Source organism: Tupaia chinensis, unplaced genomic scaffold (genome assembly GCF_000334495.1).
Source record: "Tupaia chinensis unplaced genomic scaffold, TupChi_1.0 Scaffold000678_1, whole genome shotgun sequence".
NCBI classification, from domain to species: Eukaryota; Metazoa; Chordata; class Mammalia; order Scandentia; family Tupaiidae; genus Tupaia; species Tupaia belangeri.
Genome location: NW_006160202.1, coordinates 1,154,991 through 1,172,176, shown reverse-complemented (window position 1 = coordinate 1,172,176; position 17,186 = coordinate 1,154,991). Strand labels below are relative to the sequence as shown.

Here is a 17,186-nt window from a genome sequence, read left to right as displayed (position 1 = left end):
AGTGGGAGGGCATCAGGTAAGTAACTTCTGGTCTTGCTACAAAATTTGACTTCTGATTAGAATAGAGTACCATCTTGACCCTCTTCTAACAAAACAAAAAATAGAAACTAAAAAACCCGAACAGTCGCAGCCACTGTGCTCACTTCCAGACTTACATACATGTAAGTTGTCTTCTGTGTTTTTTCTTTTGTGACTTTATTTTGGTTTATTTAAAATTATTTTTATTATTATTTTTAAAAATAAATTCAGTGTTCACATTTCTATAAAGAAGGAACCCAGTTTCGGGAAACCCTGCCCCGGCAGGGGGAGGGAAGCAATGCTTTTCCCTGCCTGCGCCTACTTTGATTCCCCGTCCTGATGCGTCCAAGTGCCCAGAGAAGCGGCGGCCCGTACCAACCCAATGGGCCACGGGGCAGCAAACTTTCAAGAAAGCAGAGGGAAAGACTAGCTTACTGCAAACCTCTTTAAAAAATATTCATACACTTCAGCACGCGCCTGACAAGACCCTGGGAGAACAAGAGCTTGGAGACATCCCGTCCAGGCAGTCGGAGGCAGCATAGTCCTCACGCCCGCCAGTCCTCAGACTCTGGGGTGCGGGGGATGTCCTGGCTCAGCGGGGGGCAGGAGGCTTGCTGGCTTCCTAGTGCCCAGACTCTTTCCTCTAGAACCTGTGCCGAGTCTGCGACTGCATGCACGAGAAGCACCAATGTCCAACTTGTATGCAAAAAGGTACAAAAACAACCAGAATATAAAAGTTTTGGTATTATAAGGCCATCTGTTCAAGTCCACCTTGGAAATCTGTAACAGATATTTAAATACTATAGTGAAAAGGCATCTTAATATACTTCTTAAAAACATCTGAAGTAATGCACTAAGACTGTGTAAAAAAAAAATCAATTCCCTTTGAGGGCACCTTGTCCTTTGAAGAAGGGCAGGTGGGGTGGGGCGGCCAGCTGGTACTTCAGCCACGGGTGGTTCGAGGGAAGCCTTGCTGCAGTCCCCATAGTCATGGAGCAGCTCCTTGCCGGCAGCGATGTCCCAGGAGGCGATAAGGATGGGGTGTGGAACCCTGTCCATGTCGTGCAGCTTGGTCTGGCAGTCCCGCACTTGCTGTGGTTGATCAGCTTCCCCAGGCGGTCGTCTCTCGAGTTGCATCCAGGCAATAGGTTTTGCTCAGATACTGAAAATAACCCCTGCAGCAGCCGGTGGAGGGGGTCTTGTGCATCAGAGCCTCCCGCTTCCTGGCGTCAGTGACCTCGATGAGGTCTCCGTGGTACTCTACCAGTCTCCCAGGAGAACTGCTTGGTGGCGATCTCACCCTGCCTTTGCCATCAGTGAGGTCGATCTTCATGCCTTCCTCCTCCCGCTTTCAATCAGATGGTCTAGTCTCTTCTGCTCTTCCGGGAGCTCCTTCCAACAGGGTAGGAATCTGTGAGTTTGTGGGTCTGCTGCGTTTTCCCTTGAGCTCTGCTTGACCTTGACGGGCTTCTTCAGGGCAGGCTTGGCGACGGCTGCGTTAGTAGGGTCACAAGATGAGGTTGGAGTTTGTGGAGGTTCTGCTGCTTCGGATTTTTGGTTTGGAAAAGGTGCCAGGGGTCCCCTCCTGGCGTCTTTGATCTTCTGCTCCTCGGACTTCATGTGCTTGGTATTGCATTGCCACATTCCTCTTCTCTTCCCGCTTCCCGTAGATTCCGCCCGGTTTCCCCTGATATCTGACGTCATGATGTGCAACTGAGTTCTCTTCCTGAAGGGGGAACGCAGTCCAGAGTGTTTGTTCGGGCTCATGTAGGTATAGACCTTTGGCCAGTAAATACATTCTCCTGCAGCCGGACCAGGCCCATGGCGGTGCGCCGCCGCCGCCACCCACGGCGCCCCTTTCCCTCGTGGCCCGCGAGGCAGCCCCGGGCCGTCCCGAGTGAGGACCCCAAATACATATTTAAATAAAGTTTTAATTACTGCAAGAGCAAAAAAACCTCTATAGTTTAGTGGAAAGGAAATGGCCAGGGCTGGCATGCTGTGAAAACCAGGTGCAGACGCTGGTCAGCGAATGCTAGGTTTGCCTGCTGCTTGCAGACAGCGGGCCTCCTGAGTGAGTGTCATCTCTTGTCCCAGACTCCAACCACCAAGGACGGTGTGACGCTCCTCCCATTTCTCTGATCTAGCCCCTGTGAGAACGATCTTAAAGAGGACATTGCTTCGTGCCCCTTATCTTATCCTAGTTGGCTGACGCAGTTACCCTTTTGAACGTCTGAAAATGATGAACAAGCTTGTTTCTTTATCTCTCTACAAACAAATAGGAGCAGAAAGTTCACCTGAGGAAGTCGCGTCTCTGGTGGCTTCTCCCTCTCGCTCTTGACTCAGCAGTTTGTGTCTTGAGTACTTTAGTCTGTGCATTTCAGGTGACTGCCTGCTGGGGAAGAGTCAAAAATGGTGACCAAGAGTCACAGCTATCTCATTCCAGGATCTTCCTATCCCTTTTTCTTTTTCTTTTTCTTTTTCCTTTTCCTTTCCTCTTTCCTTTCCTTTCCTTTCCTTTCCTTCTTTTTCTTTGCTTTCTTTTTTTTCTTCTTTTCTTTTCTTTTCTCTTTTCTTTTTTCTTTTTTTGAGAGGTTTTTAGCTACAGGCTGCGTGCGCTCCCCAGAAAGACAGAGAGACAGAAATAAAGAAATCACCCCCTGGGAAGGATGGTCATGCAGGTGTGTCCTCTTGGGATCTTGGGCACAATCCCTTCTCCTCCATTGTCCTCTTGGGATCTTGGGCACACATGCACATGTGACCGGCATGAGTTTAAGCCACGGGGTCTGGAACTCGAACTGTGGTCTACAACGAGGGAGTTCAGCACATAGCCATTAGGCCAACTGCTGTTTCCCCCCATTCCATTTCTGATAGGCCCACTGTTAACCTCATTGGACTGTAATCTTAGGCTGGCAGTTTATTTTGCTTTTTAACATTTTAAAGATATTTCTGACTTTGTTCCCTTTAGTGACATTAATCCTGGGCATGAGTTTTGTTGTTGTTGTTTTATAAGTTTTTTGCTATAGGGCATGTCTACTTGTGTGTGTGTGTGTGTGTGTGTGTGTGTGTGTGTGTGTGTGTGTGTGTGTGTTGTGTGTGTGTGTGTGTGAGAGAGAGAGAGAGAGACAGAGAGAGAGAGAAAGACAGAAAGTGAGAAATCACGTCTCAGGGGGATGACTATGCTGAAATCCCTTTTCCTCCACTACCTCTCAGGATTTTGGGCATGCACTCACATATGCCAGTTGTGTTTTTCATGTCACTAGGTCTAAGACTCGAACTGTGGTCAGCCATGTGGATCCAGCCACCTTAACCACCCTGGCTGGCCCTTGGACATGATTTTCTTTTTTCTTTCTTTCTTTCTTTCTTTTTTTTTTTAACTGAACAGAAAGTTTATTATGAAAATATATATGGCCTGATTTTTACATCATAGTAAAACAGGCCCGTTGACGAGGCGTCATGGGTTTTTCTGTTGAACAGCCATTATTTATACTCGTTCCAAGGCTTCTAACATAATGATACTATTTCCTCGTATTACCACCATTCCAATATTGTTCTGTTGCCAACTAGTTGCCATCTCCACACACTCATCTATCACAAGATTCATAAATGGATCAGATCCCCGCAATATTCCTTGGACATGTCTGCCACCATTTAATTTCAATGATAACTTCTTGGCCATTCATTTTTTCAGTTCGGAAGGGTGAGCTTTGCTCATGGTACCAACTTGGCAGGCGCAGAGATGCTTTTGAACGGAATTCTTGGCCTCCTCACTTTCCTGCCTGGACATGAATTTTAATCTTTATTCCACGTCAGTTTACGCCTGAAGCTGCTGGCCAACATTGCCTGAAAAACTACAGTTAACTGAACTGGCATGATGTGGGAGTGGTCCAGGTAATGCAGCCACAGATTCCCATTCCTTTTTTTTTTTTTTAATTTTAAAGTTTGTGCCACAGGGCATGTGTGCGGAAAGAGACAGTGAGAGAGAAAGTGAGAAACCACCATCCCCGGGGGAGGGGGATGGCCATGCCACAATTCCTTCTTCTCCACCCTCCTCCTGGATTTTCAAGTGTGATATTCAAGCCACCAGGTCCAGGACTTGAACTATAGTCAGACTTATTTATTTATTTATTTCAATTTGACCAGAGAGGGACAGAGAGAGAGAGAAAGTGAGAAAGCAGGCTGTCAGGTCCGGGATTCGAATCATGATCAGCCATGTGGGAGTCCAGTGTCCCTAATCACCATTCCACTTGCCAGCCCCCTTAACTGAGTTTTATAAACAAATGCCTTGGGGGACCGGCAGTTGGTGTAATTTCTGGACTCCCATGAAGTCGACTGTGGTTCAAGTCCTGAGCCCAGTGGCTTACATTCACGTCAAGTGTGTGTGTGTGCTTGCAAGATCCTGAGAGGAGAATGAAGGAGAAGAGATTGTGGTGTGGCCATCCCCCCCGGGGGGTGATTTATTGCTTTCTGTCTCCCTGTCTTTCTGGTGAAGAAATGCGCCCTATAGCAAACCCCCCCCCCCAAAAAAAAAGATAAAGAAATGCCTCTGTTTTGTTTTGTTTTGATATAGGGCATGTGCATCTGGTGGAGAGACAGAAACTGAAATAGATAGAAAGTGAGAAGTTAACCTCCCTCACACACACACACCACCACCACCACCACCAGGGGCGATGGCCGTGCTGAAATCCCCTCTCCTTTATTATCCTCTCGGGATTTTGGGCATGCACACATACATGAGTGTTTGGCATGATGTTCAAGCTGCCAGGTCTAGGATTCTAACTACAGAGTTGACTCTGTAGGATCCGGCCTCCTTAACTTCCATGCCACCTGCTTGCCCAACAAATGCTTCTCAATTTATCATTTGCCTTGGTTGAAAAGGTCTGAAAAGTGTTACTTTTTTTCTTTGTCTTTTAGAAGTTCTTGCCATAGGGTGCATGTGCTCCCCAGAGAGAGAGACAGACACAGACAGTATGAGAGAAAGTGAGGGGAGTGATTTCTCACTTTTTCTCTCTCTTTCTCTGACTCTCTCCAGTAAGCACACAAGCCTTATTGCAAAATTTGAGGGAGGGATCCTCAAAAAATATATATATAACCCAAATGTTAGAATTATCAGATGAAGATTTCTTTTTAGAGATGCTTGTAGTAGGTCATGTGGGAGTCCAGCGACCCTACCTGCCAAGCCACCTGCTAACCCCACTTGATGTTGTTTTTTAAACTCAGTAGGCTTCTAGCATATTCATCCATGTTGTTGCTTGCCGGTATAATTCATCTGTTTATGCTGCTGCTAGTATTCTGCAATTCAGATATCTATCTTTACTATTACTGAAAAACTTTTTTTTTTTTTTTTTAGTTTGGTATGTCTATTTTCAATTTTGAATGTTGGCCCTTTTTATTCACGCATTCCTCATCCATAGATTCATCCAACCACAGATCTTGTATTATGTATTTAAGTCTATCATAGTTTTTTTGTTTGTTTGTTTGTTTGTTTTGAGAGGTTTTTGCTACAGGGCATGTGCGCTTGCCAGAGAGACAGAGAGAGACAGAGAGGCAGAAAGCAAGAAATCACCCCCCAGGGGGATGGCCACTCTGCAATCCCTTCTCCTCCATTCTCCTCTTGGGATCTTGGGCATGCACGCACATGTGCCCGATGTGAGTTTAAGCCACTGGGTCCAGGAATCGAACCATGTCGACTACATGAGAGTTCAGCGACATAGCCATTAGGCTAACTGCTGGTACCTGATAGTTTTATCTATACTCAACACATATGGACTTTTTTTCTTGTTCTTATTCCTAAACAATACAGTATAATAGCTATTTATATAGGGTTTACATTGTGTTAGGTGTTGTAGGTAACTTATGGAAGACTTATATGGGAAGATGTGGCTAATTTATCTGCATATAATGCCATCTTAAATAAGAGACTTGAACATATGTGGATTTTAGTGTTTATGGGGATTTTGGAACCAATCTTTGGGGATACTGTGAGACTTCTGTATTCCCAAACTGTTCTTTGATGGTAGACTAAAACTTTTTCCAATAACTAATAAATGAGAATTCACAGTAGTTTTTTTTTTTTTAATTCTGCAATAGGACATGTGCATGTGCCAGAGAGAGAGAGAGAAAGAGAGAACCAGCAGGTAGTGTAATGGTCCTGTCACTGAACTCCCATGTAGTCGACCATTGTTTGAGTCCTGGATCCAGTGACTTCAAACTTGCACCAGGCACATGTGGATGTGTGCCCCTAAACCTAAGAGAAGAATGGAGGAGAAGGGATTGTGGCATGGTCATCCTCCTGGGAGGGGGGAGTTTATTTCTTGCTTCCTGTCTCTTTGTCTTTGTCTCTCTGGTGAGCACACATGCCCTATAGCAAAAATCTCTCTTAAAAACAAAAAGAGAGAAAGTGAGAAATCACTTCTTCCCCATGAGGGATGGCCACATCCCATAATCCCCTCTCCTCTATTCTCCTCTTGGGATTTTGGGCACTTATACACATTCACCTGATGTGATTCTTGAGTCACTGGGTCCACGATTCAAACTATGGAGTTGGCCATGTGGGATCCAGTTACCTTAACCCCCATGCCACCTGCTGGTCCCACAGTAGCTTTCTCCTTCTCCTTCTTCTCCTTCTTCTTCTTTTTGGTTAAGTTTTTGCTCACTGGAGAGAGACAGAGAGGGGAGACGGTGTGCTTTCCCCCCCCCCCCCCGGAAGAATGGCCATGCCACAGTCCCTTTTCCTTCAATTTCCTCTTAGGATTTTGGGTGCATGCACACACACACACACACACACACACACACACACACACACATGTTCAGTATGATTTTCAAGCTTTTGGGTCCAGGACTTGAACTATATTCATCTATATGGGAGTCCACCACCTTAACCACCTGTGGGTCCCCAACAGTAGCTTTTAAAACTGAGTTTGGTTGGCATTTCCCAAGCCATTTTCTAGATCTCATAGTTTAGGAAATCTATCAAGGGCATTACTAAAGAGAGCAGAAAGAGATTTCTGCCCCCCTGAATTCTCATGTGGGTAGTGACTAGCCCAAGACCATCCCATCAGTCAGGGCCAAGTTGGGCAGCTTGTAGATATGTGAGACTTCTTAATTTTTATTTTTATAACCTGGCAAGAGGTCCATAGCATGATATTTAACCTTGGATGACTTTGCGAATTTGTTAGATTGGCAAATGAAAAGAGATCTTTTTGCCTCTGAAAGCATTTATTATGACACAGAGAGAAAAAGAAAGAGTGACACTGAGGTAAGAGGCATGGAGAAGGTCAGGTCCTAAGAAGAAATCCTGACAGTGGTCACCTTAAGCCGCCAGAGTGGGACAGCCTTCACCCTGGACTTGAGCAGGGAGGGAATTTCACATAGGAAGAAAGGAGAAAGAGAGAGAGAGATTAGATTCCTTCCCATTTCTTGAAATGACATTGTTTTTCAGAAATCAGGTCCTTTTTTCAAATAGGGAATCCCCTAAATTACTGATTTCCTGTTTATATCTCAGGCTTGTCCTTACAAGCTGGAAATCCCCAACTCTAGTGGGTGCTTTTCTTTCCAGGGAAGCAACATGATATAAGGAGAAGACAGGGGCTATAAAATGGAAATACGCATTTGAGCTTTTGTTTACCATTGACTACTGATATAACTGGGTGAGTTGGCTTCTTGCCTATCACAAGGACACTCATGCTTCGTTAGATTGCTGAGACATAGGGCCAGTGGGTGGTGTGGTAGTTGAGATGCTGGACTCCCCATGTAACTGACACAGTTTGAGTCCTAGACCCAGAGGCTTGCTTTCTCACTTTCTCTCTCTCTCTGGTGAGTGCATGTGCCCTTTAGGAAATTAAAATAATAATTTTGGGACCAGCAGATGGTGTAAGGGTTACGTCACTGGACTCCCAGGTAGTGGACCACTGTTTGAGTCCTGAATCCAGTGGCTTAAAAACTCATGTGGGGCACAAGTGCATGCATGCCCAGAATCCCAAAAGGAGAATGGAGGAGAAGGGATTGAGGCATGGTCATCTTCCTTAGGGGTCATTTCTCTCCTTCTGTCTCTGTGTCTCTCCAGCAAGTACACATGCCCTATAGCAAAAATCTTAAAAAAACACAAAAACCACAATAATTTTGTTTTATTGTCACTTCTCTTTACTTTGTTATTTATTAGGCAAGCATTTTATTTCATATTCCTACATCAACATTTGGTTGATACAATGTATTTTTTTTCTTTCATTTATTTATTTTTACATTTTTCCACAAACATTTACTTTACATATCAAAAAATTTTAGCTCATACTCCATAGTTCTTGACAGTTTATAAACAACTTTCAAAATTTCAAAATACTGATTTTTTTTTTGAGAGGTTTTCGCTATAGGGCGCGTGCGCTCGCCCAGACAGACAGAGAGAGACATAGAGACAGAAAGCGAGAAATCACCCCCCAGGGGGGATGGTCACGCCACAATCCCTTCTCCTCCATTCTCCTCTCGGGATCTTGGGCACGCACGCACACGCGCCCGGCGTGAGTTCCAAGCCACCAGTTCCGGGACACGAACCGTGGTCGACTACATGGGAGTTCAGCGACATAGCCATTACGCTAACTGCTGGTTCCCCAAAATACTGAATTTTAAAGATAATGTTCAAAATATTTCTTATAACTTTGTATAATTTTATGACTCTATAACAATAGAAGCAGTATGGTTTCAAATATTTTTGAGAAAATATTTACATGTCAACTACTCAAATTGTTGAAAAACAAATGCCCAGCACACTAGTCACACATAAACCTTCTCAATTCAGCCTTGCCTACCAAGTAGTCTGTGATAGACCACCTGCTAGCAAAGATCAGTCTCTTTTTCATCCTTCAAAGTCTTTCTCAAGATAATCCTCTGGTGTGGTTGATTTTTGGAATCTCTACTGGTTACAATGCTGGGCTGGAAACTCCACAATAATTGAAAAAAGAAAGCGAAGCTGGCAGGTGGAGTGGTAAGTGTACTGGACTCCCATATGGCTATCCACTGTTTGAGTTCTGGACCTGGAGGCTTGCTTTCTCACTTTCCCTTTCTCTGGCTTTCTTTCTCTGTTCAAATTAAAAAAATAATAGTAGCAAATTAGATAAGTAAATAATCCTAAAAGAAAAGAATGCTAAAACAGTAAATGTGCATTTCTTGAAATGGAAGTACTCACTAAATATTATGTTACCATTTTTGTTATTCTGTTACTTGTTTATTATTAATTCATTTATGCACCTAGTACATATTTATCAAGTATTTCCTGTGCTAGACAGCATGCTGTGGCAGTGCTGAAGAGACAAGTAAATTAGACCAAACCAAACCAAACCAAACCAAACAAAAACCCCAGTCATGGCTTCCAAGATTCCTACTGTTACTGGGGAGAGATAAAAGCATATGATCTGGAGAAACATGCTCTGAAGGGCTATTGAAGGAAATACAGGAAACAGATGTGCACATAACCCAGGTTAGGGAGAAGAGTTAGGGAAGGCTTTTTTTTTTTTGGAGAGATTTTTTTACTATAGGGTGCGTGCGCTCACCAGACAGACAGAGACGTAGAGACAGAAAGCGAGAAATCACCCCCCAGAGGGTATGGTCACGCCGCAATCCCTTCTCCATTCTCCTCTCGGAATCTTGGGCACGCACGCACACTCGCCCAGCGTGAGTTTTAAGTCACCGGGTCCAGGACGCGAACCGCGGTCGACTATGTGGGAGTCCAGTGACATAGCCGTTACGCTAACTGCTGGTTCCCAGGGAAGGCTTTTTGAAGAGATGCTGCTTATACTGTGTATTCTTCTTCTTTTTAAAATATTTGCCAAGGGGGGACCAGCAGTTAGCGTAACAGCTGTTTCAGGACTCCCATGTAGTCGACCGCAGTTCGAGTCCCAGACCCGGTGGCTTAAACTCATGCCGGTCGCGTGTGCATGTGTGCCCAAGATCCCGAAAAAAGAATGGAAGAGTAGGGATTGCTACAGGACCATCTTCCCGGGGGTGATTTCTCGCTTTCTGTCTCTCTGTCTCTCTCTCTTTCTGGCGAGCACATGCACCCTATAGCAAAAACTTCTCCAAAAGAAAAAATTTGCCAAGGGAAAGTGAGAAAACACCTCCTCATGGGAGAGGGTCATGCTGTAATTTCTTCTCCATCACTCTCTCTATTTAAGATTCTGGGCACGCACACACACACTTGTGCAGCATGTTTTGCAAGCTACTGGGTCTGGGACTTGAACCATGTCATCAGCCATGTACGATCCAGTCTCTTTAACCACCATGCCACTGGCTGGCCCGCACTGTGTATTCTTATAAATTCATGGGATAGAATTGAAGGTAAAGCTGTGCTCAGTGGCCTGGAGATGGCAGAGAGTTTAGTGTGTTCAAGAGTATGCAGTGAATTTGGGGAATCACCCACAGATGCAGCTATATTACAGATCTGCTGCAGGTTGTTGCTGTGGGTTGCTCTGATCTGGGAGCATCAGCAGATAAATATCTTTCCTGGGAAATGTTGTTCCTACTCCTGGAGCCGTTGGCCAAGGTTCTTTGCTGGTCCACAAAATGCAGATTCTAGCATGAACATAGCCAGGAGTTGAGAAGGAAGAAGAAGAAAAGGGTACAGGAGAGTCTAGTTTAAAGCAGCCTTTAACCACCTGTTCTTCCTGTTGCCTTCCCAGAAATGATGTGAAGATCCAAGAAAGTACTGGGTGCAGTTCAAGTTGAAAAGTGAAAGCAGTTTACTCAGGTCTGGGTTTGCTCAGCTTTTCCTTTCTCTTTTCCTAGGCCCTTTCCCTGCCCCTATCATGTGGCAGGACTTTGTTTCACCCTTATCCTGAGCTGTAATTTTCTGCCTGGCCACTGGTGATGTTTCATAATCCCTAAACCCTATTGGACAGTGGACATGGTAGGTGCTGTGCAGCAGCCAAAGGTCAGAACCTTGGTTTTGAAATGCAGGAGATAACAGGGACATGGAGTGAGATCTGAAAAGAGAGTATTAGGGTCCGGAGTATTAGGTTTTTGGATCTCCTTACTCTACAGGGAAATTTCTGTAAATCTGAGTTCTTCTAGACAGAGCTCTCTAGAATAAAATGGGATTGTTTGAGATTTACCAGTGAGTGAAAGTATAGCAAATGGTCACTTCAAACAGAGCAAAGATGATCATGTGGCATTTTTACAGTCTATTTACTCTGAAAATAAAGGAAGCATTCTTTAAAATAATTTTTTTTTAGTGATTTTTGTCTTAGAACACATGTGCTTGCTGGAGAGAGACAGAGACAGTAAGAGAGAAAGTGAGAAATCACACCCCAGAGGAGATGGCCACTCTGCAATCCCTTCTCCTTCTGGGATCTTGAGCATGCATGCACACACGCCTAGTCAATTTTCAAGCCACTGGATCTGGGAATTGATCCATGGTTGACAATGTCGGAGTCCAGTGATGTAACCCTATGCCATCTGCTAGCTCATAAGGAAAAACTTTTATAAAAAAGGAAATTATTTATTATTTTTCATATTTGGCCAGAGAAAGAGAGAGAGAGAGAGAGAGAGAGCGAGCGCAAGTCGCTAGGTCTGGGACTTGAACAGTGGTTGGCCATGTGGGAATTCAGTGTCTCAATCACCATGACACCTGCAAGCCACAGGAAGCACTTTTAATAAATTCTATTAAAAAATAAATGGTTCTGGGACCAGCAGATGGTGGAGTGGCTATGTGGCTGGACTCTCATGAGGTCTACTGCTGTTCGAGTCCTGGACTTGATGGCTTGAAAATCATGCCAGGCAAGTATATGTGTGCGTGCGTGTGTGTGTGTGTGTGTGTGTGTGCATGCAAATGCCCAAGATTCCAGTAGGGGAATGAAAGAGAAGGGATTGTGGGTGACCATCTCCCCTGAAGGGTAACTTCTCACTTTGCCTTTCACTGTCTCTATGTCGCTCGCTCTCTGTCTTTGGTAAATGCACCCACCTAAGGCAAAAATTCCTTTAAAAAAACTGGTTCTTAGGACCAGTAGGTGGCATGGTGGTTAAGAGTGCTGGAATCCCACATGGCTGACTGCAGTTCCATCTTGGACTTGGCAGCTTTCTATCTCTCTCTCTCTCTCATTCTGTCCCTCTCTGGTCAAATTAAAATAAATAAGTTAATAAGTAAAATTCTTCAAAACAATGGATTCTGTGGTAATGTTCTGTGAGTTTGAGAAAAGGCAATGATTAATTTGGAATATTAGGAAGATCAGAGTGATTGAGTAAATTCCTTGAGGACACATAGTTTATGCACACCCTTTTGGTCTCAATCCAAATCTCTATCTTTCTCTCTCTCTTTTTTTTTTCTACAATTTTTTTGCCATAAGGTGCATGTATTCATCAGAGTGAGAGAGAGACACAAAGACAGTGAGAGGAGAGTGAGAAAGTATCCTCCAGAGTGGTAGCCATGCCATAATCTGTTCTCCATTTCCCTCCTGGGATCTTGGGCACACGAGCACACACTCTTGGCCTGATTTTCAAGAAGCTGGGTTCGAGACTTGAACTGCGGACAGCCATGTGGGAGTCCAGTGACATAACCCCTATGCCATCTGCTGGCCCCCTCAATCCTCAACAGTGTGGAAGTGAGCAGCCTTCCTAGATATTGCAGAGATCACAGTGGTGATGAGTGTCTAGGAGTAAAGGTGGGGAAAATAAGATACATGATGGGAGAGTGGTGTGCAACAGGTGGAACTTGTTGGTCTGAGATTGTTCCCAACTAGTGGATTTGGATTGCCGGTTCTGAGAAAGGGTATGAAGTGTGTTAGAGAGTTCGAGACCCAGAATGCATTGAGTATTTTGTAAAGGACATTTTATAAGCAAAGATTTCATAGCCTAGAAGACACTTCGGGAAACTCTCCAACTGTCTCACTTTATGGATAGAGAAATAATGTCTAAGGAAGTAAATAGATTCACCATACCTCTATGGTGTGGCCCTTCTAAAACTCAAACTTGACATTCTTTTAGGTCTAAGGTTCTTTCTCCTGTGTCTTCCCAAGGCGTGACTTACAATTCTGTGAGTGTGAACAGGCTGCCATAGTCACGTCTCTTCACACCAACGCTGGTTGTCCTGGGTGTGCCTGCTTTAAGGAAAGCCCATGGCTGATCAAGTACTCTTAAAAGTAGCATGAGAGGCCCACCAAGCAAATTGGGTCTTCAAATAGAGAGGGCCCAGGGCTGCAGTTTAAACCAGGACAGGAAGTGGGTAGACAGTCATGGGAAGATTCTCCCCAGAGAGGGACCATCCCATTTTTGGAAAGAGGAGTGCAAATTGATTGGTTGAGAGTAGAAGTGCATGATCAGAAAGTTTCCTTTGTTTATTGACTTCATGAAAGCAAAAGTGAAAGAAAATCCATGCGATCATACACAAACAAAGGGCACAGCAAAGCCAAGCTCAGCAGGCCACGCAGGGGATTTCCAGCTCAACCAGTTGCATATAAACTGGACACAAGGACCTTTTTCTCAGTCTCCTGCTTTTACTCCTTTGACTGCAGAGATGGCCGACTGCCTCTGTGTAAGTTGGGATTTGATAAAGGGAAAGATTTTTTTTTTACTAAGGGTTGGGGAGAGACCTCAGGAGTGAACAAGAGACAGAGGTCGGGGAAGCAGAGTGCCTGGGAAGGCATCTTGAAGGAGATTGGAGAGGTTGATATATGCAGAATGGGAACAAGGGTTCCCTGAAGAGAAAGCCATCATTTAGCTCTTGAGCTTTCTTTCAAGTCAGGTATTGAACTGGTCGCTGTTTCAGACAGGAAGGAAGAAGTGAGTGTGCTTTGTGCTGCAAGGGCTGGCAAGACTTGAAATTATGAAAATACTTCCAGGTTCTATGCTTGTTTTGTTTGTTATAGGGCATGTGCACTCTCTAGACAGAGAGAGGGAGAAAGTGAGAAAGCACCTTCCAAGGGGGATGGCTATTCCACAATCCTTTTCCTATATTCTTTTCTTGGGATTTTCGGTCATTCACACACATGCACCCAGCATGTTTTTCAATCTGCTGATTCTGAGACTCCAACCGTGCAGTCAGCTATGTGGGATTCTGGTGCCTTAACCAGTACTCTTCCTGGCTAGCCTTTTAGGGTTCTTAAACTTAAGGTTCCCTTTCCTCCCCAAAGACTTCATAAAACTTGTTTATCTTAAGTTGTCAACGACCTAATTCATTGTCTTATATAAGAAGATAGGCACCATGAAGAGAACCTGGAACGAGAGCACTGCTTAACACAGAGAGACCCTCCGTAAAGAAATTTCTGTGACATCTAGGTTAGGAGACATTTCTGAACAGCGTGAAAGTAGTCCTCTCAGACTTAAGTGGCAATATAGGGGTGAGCTTTCCATCTTTCAGAAGTTTCTGGTTATTAAAGTAATACTTGGAGTGTGGTTCCTGTCTTGTGTGAGTAGGGCTATGGTTTATTTAAAGGAAGAGATCATATTTTACAATAGGCAGATATAAAAACAGGAAGTGCAGGTTAGCAAGTAGCCTAAACATAGTATTGCTGTAACATGTGAATTGTTATTATAAAACAATGAGATGTTAGAAAAAAATATCTATCAGTGTAGAGATTATATTTCCTAACTAGGTATTCTTTCTAAAGTAGTCATGAAGGCTATGCTATGTACATGAGTATCCCATGAGATGGGGAGTCCTGGAAATTCTTTCTGGGAGTGTTTTCCATTTCACTCCTGGGATCTTGGGCACATGAGCACATACTCTTGGCCTGATTTTCAAGACACTGAGTTTGAGACTTGAACCATGGACAGCCATGTGGGAGTTTTGTGTACATCTTTTGAAGGTTTGTAGTTGGATTTACTTTTTGACATGTGAACAATTATGGCTGGGAAAGAGGGGTGGATAAAGAAGGTGGAAATTGTTAGAGGTGTAGTTCTAAAGAAATGAGACTAATCTTGTTTGTATTCTAACCTGAGAATTCTAGAAGAGAAGTCCTAGGAAAGGTCGGGACACAGATTGTTGAAAGGAGCTTGAGGACTAGACAGGCAGTGGAATGTTGGTTACGATTAACGTGGGAGAGTGGGTATACAGAGGAGGCATTCTGGGTAACTGACTCTTGCCTGTCATTGTCCAGGTGAATGTTCACTCCAAGGAATGGGAATCAATGACTTTCAGTGCCAACCCGGGGGACAGAGTGAAGAAGATCAATGAACATGTCCGGTCTAAGACCAAGGTTTCCGTGCAGGACCAGGTTCTTCTGCTGGGCTCCAAGACCCTAAAGTCACAGAGAACACTATCGTCATATGGCATTGACAAGGAGACAACCATCCACCTCACCCTGAGGGTGGTGAAGCCCAGTGATGAGGAGTTGTCCTTACTGCTTGTGGAGTCAGGAGATGAGGGTCAGAGACACCACCTCCAGGTGCGAAGGTCCAACTCAGTGGCCCAGGTGAAAAAAATGATTGAGATCAAGACCGCTGTAACTCCTGAGGCCCAAATTGTGACTTGCAATGGGAAGAGACTGGAAGATGGGAAGATCATGGCAGATTATGGCATCAGAAAGGGCCATGTGCTCTTTCTGACATCCTATAGCATTGGTGGGTGATTCCCTGGGATGTCCAAAAATTAATGAGAATGAGATAAAAAGAGTATCACTTGGGATGGTGGGCAAGGTGTGTATTTTCCAACTCTCTGAATCTTTGATTTAATGATTGACTGAAGTGACAGGTTTGTTTTTAATGTATGAATAAGAATAAAGCAGTTTTTAAAAGCTCATTAGAAATAGCACTCAGAAGTTAAAACAGATTCTCTCTTGGTATATTGTAATCTATAGAAAAACTCCTATTTTCTTTCATATATGACAAGATAGTAAAATTTGATGTTGAGATCCATGTTCTACTAATTTTTGTGTTTCTATGTTTAGCCTAGTGTTTCATCTGTAGAATTAGTCAATGACTATGTAATCAAACTGAGCTTCTACTTATAAAAAGAATGAAATGATTTATTATGAAGTGAATTAATTACTTTGGTATAATCAGAATGTAATAAATAATTTGGAAATTCAATTAAAGTGTCTTTCATGTCATTCTTAAGAGCTATTTGGTAAGAAATGAAATCTGGCCACATGGCCCCTTTTGTTCTCTGTGTCCCAAACCCAATTAAAATTGTCCTTATTTCTGGGAAAGGTGATGGGGATGGGAAGGTACTGTCAATGGAGATTCAGAGATTTTGTGTTTCTAGTTGAGTCTCCTTGGGGATGGATGTGCATCAGGTGGAAATGGACTTTCTGAAAGGTTGGGGAATATGAAGCTGTCTCTGTCCTGCCTTCTTGAGGGTCTTGCAGGTCTTCTGCTTGTTTGGGCTGATATCAGCCTGGATGTGAGCTGTGGGGGGGTGGGAGGTTGGCTTCTAGGTTGACTCCAACACTGTGTCCACATTCTAGCTGATAGAACATTGTTTTCTGTGTTTTCACGTCACCAGACCCTTGATCCTCTTTTAGGAACTGGAGTATTTTTCTTCCATTTACTCTCTCTCTCTCTCTCTCTCTCTCTCTCTGTCTCTTTAGTTGCCTGAGGAGCATGTGTACTTTTGCCAGAGAGAGACAGAGAGAGGAGAAGTGAGAAAGCATTGCCCTGCCCCACCACTCCCATGTGGGATGATTATGTTGTGATATCTTCTCCATTTCTCTCTCCACTCGGGATTTTAGACACACACACACACTCGTTTGGTGTGTTTTTCAGCAGCTGGGTCTGGTACTTGAACTGTGCAGTTAGCCATGTGGGATTCAGCTTTCTTAAACACCACACCACCAGCTGGACCCAGTTCTCCTTTGTGTCACTGTCCTCTCCTGTCTTGGGACTGGTCACTTGTATGTTTTTCTCACAACCTAAGATGTGCCTATCTTCTTTCACAAGTGTTAATTCCTGTCGGCGTCTGCCCCAGGGCTTGGGTCTGGCTGAATCATGATTAGGAGGCTGCTGGTGAGGAAGAGAAAGAGGACGAGAAAGAGAAAGCCCTCCATCTTGCCAGGACCGGAGAGTTGGAAAGAATGAGACAAAGGGAGGGAGTGGAAACGGACACAGGCAGCCTGAGCCTAGGTAGCCCAAGCAACTTGTGTCACCCAGATGAACTGGGCGTCTTTATTTATAGTACAAGGAACCGTTACACATGTATGTTTCATGACACTTTATGGATTAGTTGCCAGGTTACAGACAATGAGAAGCAGTTA

General features: G+C 44.1%; 2 protein-coding genes and 2 pseudogenes across 4 annotated transcripts in view; 1 reads left to right on the top strand and 3 right to left on the bottom strand.

Annotated features, from left to right (window-relative positions):
* The first annotated feature begins 584 nt into the window (after positions 1 to 584).
* Positions 585 to 15,995, top strand: UBD (ubiquitin like modifier D). Of its 3 annotated transcripts, none has more exons than XM_027776521.1 (2): positions 585 to 729; positions 15,093 to 15,995. In XM_027776521.1, the coding sequence occupies exons 1-2, from the start codon at positions 601 to 603 to the stop codon at positions 15,561 to 15,563; spliced, it is 600 nt and encodes a 199-aa protein (XP_027632322.1). In that variant the 5' UTR covers positions 585 to 600; the 3' UTR covers positions 15,564 to 15,995. The 3 variants fall into 3 exon arrangements, with proteins under 3 accessions (XP_027632322.1, XP_006160364.1, XP_027632323.1); XM_006160302.3 differs by lacking the exon at positions 585 to 729 and adding an exon at positions 13,371 to 13,528 and having other exon boundaries at positions 15,093 to 15,993; XM_027776522.1 differs by lacking the exon at positions 585 to 729 and adding an exon at positions 14,610 to 14,801 and having other exon boundaries at positions 15,093 to 15,994.
* On the bottom strand, positions 894 to 1,841 carry LOC102480350 (N-lysine methyltransferase KMT5A pseudogene; annotated as a pseudogene).
* Positions 3,500 to 3,730, bottom strand: LOC114009999 (small nuclear ribonucleoprotein G pseudogene; annotated as a pseudogene).
* Positions 15,996 to 16,225: 230 nt separating the features above from the next.
* LOC102479928 (putative olfactory receptor 2I1) overlaps positions 16,226 to 17,186 on the bottom strand; it is a 15,863-nt gene continuing 14,902 nt past the window's right edge. The window contains exon 3 of the mRNA XM_006160323.2: positions 16,226 to 16,341. Coding sequence (XP_006160385.2) covers positions 16,226 to 16,341 — 116 coding nt within the window. The remainder of the gene's footprint in view (positions 16,342 to 17,186) is intronic.

Coding starts and splice junctions, on each gene's coding strand:
- UBD (XM_027776521.1), top strand. CDS start 601: ATGTCCTGGCTCAGCGGGGGGCAGGAGGCTTGCTGGCTTCCTAGTGCC. Junction 730..15,092: donor TCCAACTTGTATGCAAAAAG/GTACAAAAACAA, acceptor GTCATTGTCCAG/GTGAATGTTCACTCCAAGGA.